The sequence below is a fragment of the Lontra canadensis genome, unplaced genomic scaffold, assembly GCF_010015895.1.
Source record: "Lontra canadensis isolate GAN:19392208 unplaced genomic scaffold, GSC_riverotter_1.0 scaffold110, whole genome shotgun sequence".
Classification (NCBI taxonomy): Eukaryota; Metazoa; Chordata; class Mammalia; order Carnivora; family Mustelidae; genus Lontra; species Lontra canadensis.
Genome location: NW_022631104.1, coordinates 5,579,819 through 5,592,024, shown reverse-complemented (window position 1 = coordinate 5,592,024; position 12,206 = coordinate 5,579,819). Strand labels below are relative to the sequence as shown.

General features: G+C 39.7%; 1 protein-coding gene across 1 annotated transcript in view; it reads right to left on the bottom strand.

Annotated features, from left to right (window-relative positions):
* The window catches only part of DNAH9 (dynein axonemal heavy chain 9), a 313,067-nt gene that overhangs the window by 131,416 nt on the left and 169,445 nt on the right, over nt 1-12,206 (bottom strand). The window contains exons 42-43 of the mRNA XM_032840101.1: nt 6,299-6,460; nt 2,536-2,732 (exon numbers count right to left, since the gene is read on the bottom strand). Coding sequence (XP_032695992.1) covers nt 2,536-2,732; nt 6,299-6,460 — 359 coding nt within the window. The remainder of the gene's footprint in view (nt 1-2,535; nt 2,733-6,298; nt 6,461-12,206) is intronic.

The following is a 12,206-nucleotide window of genomic DNA, read 5'->3' as shown; positions in this document are numbered from 1 at the left end:
TATTATTGTTGATAATGATAATGTGACATGTTTATAAGTAGGTGCATATGATCCAACAATTACTGAATTAATGATGATGGCACAAGATGGGGCAAGGGAGGAGGAGGGGGCAGAAGGGAGGCGGGAGAGAAAAGGAATAATTTAATTTCATGAAGACATCAAGTCACTTAGAAGGTGCTAAAAGGTAGGATCCAGGATGTGCACGGAGGGATTGGCCTTAGGTAGGAACAGGGATGGTTCATTTACTAAAATATCAGAGAAGGCACAATTTGTGGGTGGGATGCAGGTGGGCTGTTAGATTTGATGTGGGGGAAATGACAGAATTCTCTTCTGGTTGCTTTCATGACATCAGTAAAGGAAGAAATGTGCTCATTAACTAGGAACAGAGAGAGGGGAGGGATGCTAGAAGCTTGAGAAGAGGAGAAAAATGTGGGATGCAATCACCACAGGTAGACCAAGAGAGCAAACTGCCCAGGCTAGTGGAGGTAGTGAAGGTGGGTTTCCAGCAAGGGCAAGGGCCCATGTGAAATGTATGGCTGAAAATCTGAAACACACCAAGCTCAAAGGGAGGTGGTTTTTTGCAACAATCTTCAGATGCTTGGAGGCAGGTGCGGAATAAGACAGTGGGGTTTAACTAGAATGGGGTTTTGTCACATGGACACAATGGCAGGGAAGTGAGGGGGCTAGCACCAGGATGATGGTGCTCATGGTGGCTGAGGACGGTAAAGACATGGTAGCCAGAAGGGGAAAGGAGTCTGAGAAAGTGGTTGGCTCCATGACGTGAAGTCTTGACGAAGTTGAAGAACAATAGGGATATTTTTATTTGGGACAACATGGAAGGACCCTGCAGTGAGAGAAGTGAGACAGAGAAAGAAAAATACTGTATGACCTAACTTATAGGTATAATCCAAAAGAAAAAAGAAAACAAAAAACCACAAAGCCACACAACAAACAAACACATAGAAACAGAAGAGATCAGATCTGTGGTTGCCAGAGGTGGGGTAGATGGGGGTGAGAAATTAGGGGAAGGTGGTCAAAAGGTTAACAAATCCCAGGTCTAAGATAAATGAGTTCTGGGGAGGTGAAGTGTAACACGATGAGCAGAGTTAACAATGACATATCGTGTATTTGCAAGCTGCCGAGAGAACAGATCTTAAAAGTCCTCATCACAAGGAAACCAAACTGCAACTTGTGAATGACTGTGAATCTTATTGTGGTAATCATTTTGTGTTACACACGTAGGTCAGACCACGATGTTGTACACCTTTAACTAATGCAATGTTAGATGCCAATTATACCTCAATACGACTGGGTCAAGAAAGAATTTCCTGGAACAAAAACCAAAGCAGGTGAGTGGAAGGGTAGGAGGCCCCGTTCGGAGGGTGGGCTGTTGGAAATGGAGACTGCGGAGATGGGCTCATCACTGATGACAGAAGTTCTGGGGTGGGAACATGTGGGTGAGTGGCTGAGGGGGATGAGACAAGAGCCCATGCCTGGGCAGAGGAGTGGGTGGGGACACGTGATTAGATTTCCCTAAGCAATCTTTCACCACTGCTGAGAAGACCACTGGAGCTAAGGAGGCCAAGGAGCAAAAAGACCAGGTTCTATGCAGAGGTCAGCCAGCCATGAAGAACGATGAGGTCGAGGAAGGAAGTTGACCCAAGCACCCGGGTCTTTGGCAAATGTTGGGGAGGGACTGGATGTCAGCAGACGGCTGTAACAAGGCGAAGGAGTAAGAATGAAAGTCTGGGTGTATGTGCTTTTGAACAACTGGGGTTTTGAAGAACTGGGGAGAAATGATTTCAATGGGCCACTGGAATGAGATGGGGAAGGAGGGCCCTTAGCTCTCTCTAGGGTATGGGGTACATGGAATGGGGAGAAAAAAGAGCTCTGCTCAACCCAGGGGTGAGTGGGGTTTTACTCAGAATCATCAATGAGTGGACATTCAGAGAAGTTGAAGTGGGTTTTGCTGCTGAGGTCCACAGGTACCAGGGGACAGGGTGGCAAGATTTTGGAAGGTGGGATGTGACGCAGTTGGGGAAATGTAAAGAGAAGTAGAGGGACAGCATTTGGCGGGAGAGGAGAGACTTGGTGACTACTCTCAGTGATTCCACTAAAGCAACAACATTCACAAGGGTATTTTTGAAGTGTATGAGCATTTAAACAAAAATCTTCCATCTCATTATTTTAAAGTTGGTCCTCAGACTTGTATGGTGTGGGGACGTGGGTCCTGAGCTGTTCTGGTGTCTCTTATCATCTCAAAACTTCCATTGGTGGCACTGTGGACATGCCTAGGGATTGCAAATGACAGACAAGGAAACAGATCCAGTGCTGCGTGAGTTCAGTACCCTGCCGTCCCCTAGGGCCGATGGCAGATGCTACCACGGCTGCTCTACTGGCCGCGATCTTGACCCCCATGGCAGAAGCATGGCTGCTTTCCTGGTTTGATCAAGGTGTCCTCAAACGCCCAAATGGGACGTCTGATGTTGGGAAGAAGAGACAACCGAGGAAAGGCAGGAACAGAAGCACACTTACACATGGCGCATGGCATCCTCAAAGAGAACCAGGTCCATCACTGTGTTGACTTCATTGTGGTTCTCCAGGGCTTCTGCCAGAGTCTGGGTCAGAAGTTCCCATGATTGTACAGGCATGTACTTGGACTCACCGATACCATTGGCAAAATGGCAATAGATGTTCAGGCCTCGGGTCTGTTCCACAGTCTCATCGACATCCTGGTGGTGAGACACAGGCATAAGGACCTCCTTTACTGACTCAATTCTGGTTCCATAGAGTGAAGACCCCTCATTTGCTTTTTCTCTCTGGACACTTGCTGCAAATTAAGTATCTGTGCTGCTTCCCCTACTTCCTTTCTCCTGAGCAACTCTTATAAAAGAGATGTTTAACATTCATTTACCAGCTCCATGAAGTCATGGGTGGTATTTATTACTCCCAGTGGGCTGAGGACAGGATATGGAAGGTGGGAGGTACCCTTCCCATAGGCCCAGTAAGAGCCCATGTCTGGGCAGAGGAGTGGGTGGGGACACGTGATTAGATTTCCTTAAGCAATCTTTCACCACTGCTGGGTGAAGGGGTCCATGCCCCGCTGTGCTTATCTCCCCCACATCTGTTCCCAACAGGTCTTGCTTCCCAGTCCATGGCAGCATCATAAAACCTTCTTTCCTCTTTCCTGTGAGACAGCACACTGGAGGCTGCCAGCCCCAACTTCACAGGCTCAGCCCAGAGAACTAGGTTTCTACAAATATGCACCATTAGCCATCCTTAGGTGACCTATTTCTCTACAAGGATCCTGATAATCTGGAAATGTTCACAGTAAAGCCCCCAACGCAGGAAATTTTCATAAAGATATGAGCTGACGGCGTGTTAATTCTTACCCACATGGAAGACCTTACCATATTTAATAAAAACCTACTATGACTCAATTAATTTAAAAGATAGCAGGTTTGTGTCTCTTTACTACCAAGGTACCCTGTAAGTATCAGAGAGGCAGCTAATCATTTTCTTAATTTAGAGAGGAAATACTTACTTATCAAAACTCAAATCGTAGAGCCTTCAAAAGGAAGAAAGGTGGTAGGGGAAGTAAGTCTAAGAAAGAACATGCTTTCTAGTCCTTAAGTAGGAATTTATATGAGTACAAGCAAATCTCCCCACCTGCCACTCTTTTCTTCCAAAGTTCTGACTGGAAGAGGCACCTGGGAAAAAAGGGAAGCTGCATGTTCTTCACCGGCAGGGATATTACCCCGGGGAATGAGTCACTGCTGTAGGGTTAGCTTTGTAAGCTCAAGGGATAAAATTCGTCACATCTAATTGGGGGGGGGGGTGGGGAGTGAGGATGAGAGTCTCATCTACAGGGAAGCCAGGACTCCTGCCTGGTTTATAAGAAGGAAATGGGAAGAGTTAAATATGAAAGAGTTATTATACTTTGAAGGTGATGTCAGGGCTATGGAAAGCCTTCCAACTATTGTGGCTTTGCTACATAGGAACCGTAGATGTCCAGACACCTAGGTAGGATTTAATGCAAGGCAAGAGAGCCATTCTTGCTTGCTGCAGAAGGCACGTGGGGAAGTGACATGGGAACCCATTTACCCAGTTTGAAAACGGGCTAATATACCAGGAATTGGTTCTGCCGGAAGTCAATCTACATGAATGATGTAGCAGAGGAATGACCGAAGTACAGTTCTGCAAAGGCTGGTCTACAAAGACCCTTTGATGAACAAAACAATGGGTTTCTGATGTTATGATCAGAGCCAGGCTATTCAGGAGGGAGAGAGAAAATCAACCTTCCTGGTGATTCAGACTTCTTAATAGTGACACCATGTCCCACAAGGGCCACTTCTCAGAGAACCTTAAGATTTTATTGGTAGAAACAGGACTGTATCACTTCCTTAGTGGAAACTTGGCAACTTTTCTTTAATATCGTTGTCAAGATTTGATGCAGCCAAAGGTACCTCCAGCTGGTATTTCAAATGTTAGTGGGGAAGGCCAATGGCAGTATTAATTATATCCGGGTCTATGATCAAAAGAATGCGTTCTTAGGATACAGACCCACATAGGAACTTCTGTTTCAAAGGCTGAGTGTTGATACTTGAAAGGGCCAGCTCAGACCAACGGAAGACGATAGTCAAGGCTCGTTTGCAGAGCTAACAATGAATACACGATTTGGCAAATCCTACGATGCTCAGAGGGGCATCTAAGATGTGAGAGTACTGAATATTGGGGCATAGGAAAATTATAAGTGGGGGAATTTCAGGGTGTTCGTACTAGTAAGGAGCCAACAGAGAGAAGTTACTTCACAATGCTGTCTAAGGGGCGGCTGGGTGGAACAGCTGGTTGGGCATCTGGCTCTTGGTTTAGGTTCAGGTCATGATCTCAAGGTCGTGAGATCGAGCCCCACATAGGGCTCTGTGCTCAGTGCAGAGTCTGCTTGGGATTCTCTCTCTCTCTCTCCCTCCACTGCTCCTGCTTGTGTGCACACACTCTTTCTCTCCCTGAAATAAATAAATCTTTAAGAAAAAATGATGTCCTATCATGTAGGTTGGGATGGACTGTATCTTCAGAGGTAGACCCAGGATGGTATCAGGGAAAAATCTGGTGCTAGACTTAACCAGGTGAGCTTTGGGACAACATGGTACATTTAAATACAAGTTTTGATTATTTCTAAGTTCAAGAGAGGACAAGCACTATGTGTGGAAAATATGGAGATGTGGTCAACATTTAGAAAGCTCAGGGTGAGTTGTGGGATAATTTTGACACTAGAAGTGTAATATGATCTTGGGCTGTGTTAATGTGTGCTTCCCAAGACAAAGTCTATGGAGTATTCATTCTGCAAATTATTAATAGGTTTTATGAAGGGAAAAGAGTTTCAGGGTCTCATACATTTGGGAAATGATAAATGAATCAGGATTATTCAAGAATTTTAGGGCTTTAATGTACTGAAAGCATTGTGAATTTCTAAGAGAGGGATAGAATATGAAGTATTTCTCAATTTGTCATGGATATCTTCTTTCCAAAGAGTATACTGTAGTACAACTAGTTAGGAGAGCAATTTTGGGAAACAGTAACAAAATTATAGTTAATCAGAGGGAATGATGATCTTGCTCTAGGTCAGCCCCAGTTGGGTTGTGTGATGAAAGTCAGACACCATGATTTTGGAGGGGGACCTCATGGAAAATTAATCAAGATGATGGCAAATTTCTCCATGTCAGAAGCCATGTCAGAAGTGGCTTAAGAGAACACAGGCTATTTGGTCTGGGGGAGGGAAGACCCAGGAAGGACAAGACAAATGATCTTAAAATATTTGAAAGTTTTTCATGCAGACCTAAAATTAGTGGACAGGGAAATAAATTTTAGATCATTATTAGAAAAACATTCCAGCCTTTAAAGTTGTCATAAAGGTTCCAAATTTCAAAATTGTTCCAAATTTCTGGTCATCAGCGGCTCCAAAATGGCTCCCTTGGCAAAGACGATACTGGCCATTTTCAAGGACATTGGAGCATCCACTGGGATAACCAATCCAGGAAATGCTATTGAGAGGAATCAGTATAAGATGCAAGAATTGGATGATCAGATGATCCCCACAGACCTTTTCAAAACTGACATTCTAGGATTTATTTGTGCCTTTGTTGTCCTAGCATTTTTCACCTCAGCAAAACAATGACAGATTTCTTTTTCTATCTAACCTCTGATTTTGCCCCCAATTTATGAGCTGGATATTATCATTTGATTATCTGCATAATTATTATTTTTCAAATGTAAAATTTTTTTGCAGGGCAATACTCACATCAAAAATTTTCTTGACCACTTCTGTCTGGATTTTATCAAAAAGATCAAAGTCCTTTTCTTCTACCAACTTATCCCGATAAACCCGATTTGATTCATGCAGATAGAGCTTTATGAGGTCCTGTGTGGATTTTACACATTCTACTGAGGAGAAGAGAATGCCCTTTAAAGAGAATAGAGAAAAATATCATGTGAACAATAATTTAAAACTGCAATAGCTATAATTTATTGAACCAGTTATGTGACAGGTACTGGACTGGAAGTTTTGCCAGATAATAATCATTCAACCATCACAATGATTCTACAAAATAACTTTTACTGTATCTATTCTGTACAATGTGGACTTTGGGATTCAGAAAGATAGGAAGGATGTCTATGACATATATATATAGTATGTGGTTTTAGTACAAACCCAGAAGGTTTTGAAACTAGGTCTGCCTGACCTTAGAGCCTAAAACTCTGACCATTACATTCTAACTAACCACACTGAGGAGAGAGGTAGCTTCTCTGCTGTATTTCAATTCCCTAAGTGCCAACTCGAAAAACAGTCTGGGGAATGATGGCCTATGTAAAATCAGGATGATGACAGAGGGCTGGGATGACTATAACTAACCTTCTCAGGTCAGCAATCCATTTATCTATAATATGTTCTCCTTCTATACACCATAGGGATTATTCCAAATATTTACTATTCTTTTAAAATTTCTCTGTTACCTCACCTCTTTCTGTTACTATTTGTCAATGTCTTAGTCTTCTTTTTCATTGAAAAATGGAGACCACCAAGATTAGAGTCTCTCAATGACCACAACAGGTCCTATAACTTCAATCTCATTAGACCTGTGTTTCCCCTCATTGATTTTTTATCATAGAAGAAAAGGGGCTATTTAATTATTCCTCATCACCAACAAAATAATGCTCTGACTCATGAGCATGGCATAAAGTTCTGGTCATAATAGGATCACTAGTTTAGCTCCTCATGATCACTCTTACCATTTCCCATAAAAATTGAGATTTCAGTTTCACCAAATTAAAATTATTTTCTGATACTGCATAATTTCTGTATCTTCATGCTTTCTGCTTTTCTTGCTATGCTCACATTTCAAGATCCAATTCAAGTGTTATCTCTTTCTTGAAGTCTTCCATGACACTTCTCTTCCTGCCCAACAGCATTCCCTCTGATGTGTTCCACTTCACCCTTTATATATACATCTATTTGTTCCTAAAATCATTTTTCTTTGGACAGGTTTGCTTCTTTCAGTTCATGATGAGTGTCTCAAAGGCAGGGAAATTGACAGACTTCATTTTGGGTATTGTTTATTTTTATTATTGTATTATTGGCATCTAGCATGGTGCCTGACATATACTAGATTCTTGATGAGTGCTTGTTGAAAGAAGGAATAGACTAATACTGAATCCTTCAATTACTATAACATAGCCAGAACCTCCATCAAGATTGCTGCTTTCAGTAGGGGCAGAATACCTGATTATAAGCCAATCCACTGAAGTCAACTACAAAAGATGGGAAAATTATCTTTAAAGTTTCATCTTTTAGAGGCATTAGGGAGTAACCAGGGCAGCGGGGACTCAAAGAGCTGAATTCTAGAGAGAAGAAAAGGAAGAAAGATGAACCCTAAACCTGGCATTATTTCTTTTTCCTTTGGACATTTGCCAATTCACAACTAATGACTTACAGGTTTAGAAACTGAAAAGACAGAGAGACAAATGACAGGTTAAGATGCTGAGCAAACTTATCTCAAGAGGTAGGAAGGAGGAAAACTGAAGTTCAGGGATTACCTAGAAGGGGGTCATGATGAAAAACCCCAAGGGAACCCCTCAAATGGTTATACACTAGGAATATGAGTGAATCACAAATCATTTAGTCCTCACAGAAACTGGAGCCTAATTTCAATCGTATCAGTCCATGGCAACAGCTTGGCAGAAACAGATGCAGAAGTAATCACTGAAGGAAAATAGCATCATCTAAACCCTCAAATTATCTGTACATTTTAAAACACTTAATGTCTGGCAATCAAACAAAAATTACTGGGAATAATAGGCGATATGGCCAAATTAAGAAAAAAAACTGACCCATAGAAGATCTAGGTACTGGGAATTATCAGACATAAACTTTAACAAAACTATGATTAATACGATCAAGACATTAGAGGACATCAGGTAAAGAACCTCATCAAAGAACTGGAGTCTTTAAAAATGAATCAAATGGAAATTCTCAAATTAAAAATTACCCCAAATTATAGTTAATGAAATTAAGAGCTTATCAGTGGGATTAAGAGCAGAATGGAGAGAGTTGAAAATAGAATTAGTTCACAGGAAGAGAGAGTAGCACAAAATATTCAGACTGAATTGCAAACAGAAGAAAGAAAGAGTGTCAGGGACATATGAGACACATATGCCATATATGTGTATTAGACTACTAGAAGAAAAGAGAGAGTAGCAGAAGCAACATCTGAAAATATATTGGCCAGAATTTCTCTAAAACTGGAGAAAAAATACAACTGAAAAGGAAAGACATCAACCCAGATTCAAAAGTGCTATAAACACTAAGCAAGATAAATACAAAAAATAGCACTTAGACATCAGGGCGTATCTGAAATTTTTGAAAATCAAAGACAGAAAATCTTAGAAGTTAGCAACCAAAAAAAACAAACAAACCCAAAAAACAAAAAAAAAAAACCAAACATGTATTGTCAAAGGAACGTAAGACTTGAGAGAGAATTCCTTAACAGAAACATGGAAGCCAGGACAGTAGAAGGACCCCTTCAAAATACCAACAGAAATACTACCAACCTAGAGTTCTAAACTCCCTTCCCAAATTATTTTAAAAAATAAGAAATGAATGTATTTTCAGTTAAATAAAAAACTGAGAGATTATTTTGTAGCAGATGGAGTGTACACTAAATACTAAAGTAGTTCTTCAGGCAGAATGAAAATGATTCCAAATGGAAGAATCAGATATGCAACAGGAACAAGAGCAATGGGAAGAGTAATATGTGAGTAAATCTAATTAAATGTCGACTTGGGGCACCTGGGTGGTTCAGTTGTTTATGCGTCTGCCTTTGGCCCAGGTCATGATCCCAGGGTCCAGGATTGAGCCCTGTGTTGGATTCACTGTTCAAGTGGAGCCTGCTTTTCCCTCTCCCTCTGCTCCTCCCACCTACTCACTCTCTCTCCTGCTCACTCTCTTTCTCAAATAAATAAATAAATATTAAAAAAAATGTTGACTAAGACAATATTAGTATAGTATGGGTTTTCAATATACACTGAATTTTAAAAATAACAATAGAATAAAATTGGAGTGATGTAAATTGTTCTAGGACCCTTGCATCATATGGCAATTGATAAAGTACTAATTTATAAAAGAAAAAGGGACAAAATGATGCATTTGGTAACCATTAGATGACCAGTAAAAAGACATCTGCTAAAAGAGGGAGAAAATAAAAGAATAAAAAGTAACTGGTTTGATAGAATGCAAAAAAAAAAATGAGAGGAAAGGAAACATAGGATAGGTAGAACAGGGGCGCCTGGGTGGCTCAGTGGGTTAAGCCTCTGCCTTTGGCTCAGGTCATGATCTCACGGTCCTGGGATCGAGCCCCACATCAGGCTCCCTGCTCAGTGGGGAGCCTGCTTCCCCCTCTCTCTCTTCCTGCCTTTCTGCCTACTCGTGCTCTCTCTCTTCTCTCTGTCAAATAAATAAATAAATAAAGTCTTAAAAAAAAAAGAATAGGTAGAACATACTGAAAACAAATAGTATAAAGTAGATTTAATCCTAATATATGTTATATAAAATAACATCAAACATAAATGAACTAAATATTTTAATTTAAAGACTATAATTATTAGATTAGATTTAAAAAATCCAACTAGATGTTGTCTATAGGAGATATGCCTTAAACATAAAAAAAGAGGCTGAAATAAGAAATTGAAAAACAATACAGCATGAAGGAAGTGGAAACAGTATGTCATGAAGATGTGGACTAAAATAATGATGAATAGCCACCTTACTCCACAAAGCTGACTTTAAAGAAAGAGCCCTTTTAAAAAATAAAGCAGTGAATTTAATAATAAGAAAAAGGTCAGTCCACTAGGAAGATATACAAATTCTAAATGTGTGTGCACATAATAACATGACTTCCAAATACATAAAGCAAATATGACGTAAACAAAAAGAGAAATGGACATGCCCACAATCGCAGATGGAGGTTTTTGCATAACTTTTTTAGAAACTTACAGAACAAGTTGTCAAAAAAGTCAGTGAGGGATATAAAATATTTCAATGACATGATTCACAAATTTGACCTAATTGACATATTGACTCAACTACACTCAGCTCCTGAAGAAGGCACTGTTTAAGAAGTCACACTGGTCAGACCTTTCAAAATAAAGCAGATCTCAACAAATTTCAAAGGAATGAAATAATTGAGTATATTTTCTGACAAGAGTGGAATTAAGCTAAGCATCAATAAGAGAAGGATAACTAGAAAATCTCTCAATTCTAAAAAAATAAAGCAATATACTTCCAAATATCCCATGGGTTAAAGGAGAAATCATAGGGGAAATTAAGAAATATTATGAAGTGCATGACAATAAAAATATAACATATAAAAGTTTGCATGATACAGTATATGGCATAATTAGTGATAAATTCATAGCCTTAAAATGAATGTTTTATAAGAGCTGAGAGGCTGATGATTGATGACACAAGTAGCTATGTCAAGAAGTTAGAAAAAAGGAGAACCCAAACCTAAAAGTATGAAGAAAAAGATTATAAAGAAAAGATCAATTATTAGTAATATAAAAACAGACAGCAAATAAAGCAAAAAAAAAAAAGGATATTATATGTGAATACTTATCAGTTTCTTTGAAAAGATTAGCACAATTGATAACTCCTTAGTAAGGCTGGTAAAAGAGAAAAAAAAAGAGAAAATGAGAAAAGTCACAAATAACCATTATCAGGTATAAGAAAGATGAGATAATGTCAGATACAACAGGTATCTAAAAGACAATCACAGGATATTATAAATGATTGCATGGCAATAAATTAGAGATTGAGAACATTGATAACCTACAACTGACACACGAAGAAATAGAAAATCTGAATTGTCTGAAGTGTACAAAGAAATAGAACTCATAACTTAGGTTCTTCCACAAAAATACTCCAGAGGGGTGCCTGGGTGACTCAGTGGGTTAAAGCCTCTGCCTTTGGCTCAGGTCATGATCCCAGGGTCCTGGGATTGAGCCCCACGTCGGGCTCTCTGCTCAGCGGGGAGCCTGCTTCCCCCTCTCTCTCTGCCCGCCTCTCTGCCTACTTGTGATCTGTCTGTTGAATAAATAAAATCTTAAAAAAAAATACTCTAGAGGGTTTCAGCAGTAAATTCTTCTGACATTTCAGGAAAGCTCACTACAGTGTTTTCCAAAAGCTTCCTGAGAGAGAAAAAGTGACCACTTCCCAAAGCATTTTATGAGGAAAGAAGAATTATAGGACAATCTTATTAATGGAGGTGCAAAAAGTATATTAAAAAATAACAAATGGAATCCAGCAAAATATAAAAGGCTCAACATGTAGCAATTAAATTGGGTTGATTATAGGAATGCAAGAGTGATCTAAGATTCAAAAATAATCAGTGTAATTTATCACATTTCCAGAAACAACAAGAAAAAAAAATCGATGTAATTATTTTAAGAGCTACAGAAAAGTTGCTTGTTAAGTTTCAACATATACGCATGGTTAAAACTCTTAGGAGACTATAATCAGGAAGGAATTTTCTTTTCTTTGTTTTTTTTTTTTTTTAAGATTTATTTATTTATTTATTTGACACACAGAGAGAGATCACAAGTAGGCAGAGAGGCAGGCAGAGAGAGAGGAGGAAGCAGGCTCCCTGCTGAGCAGA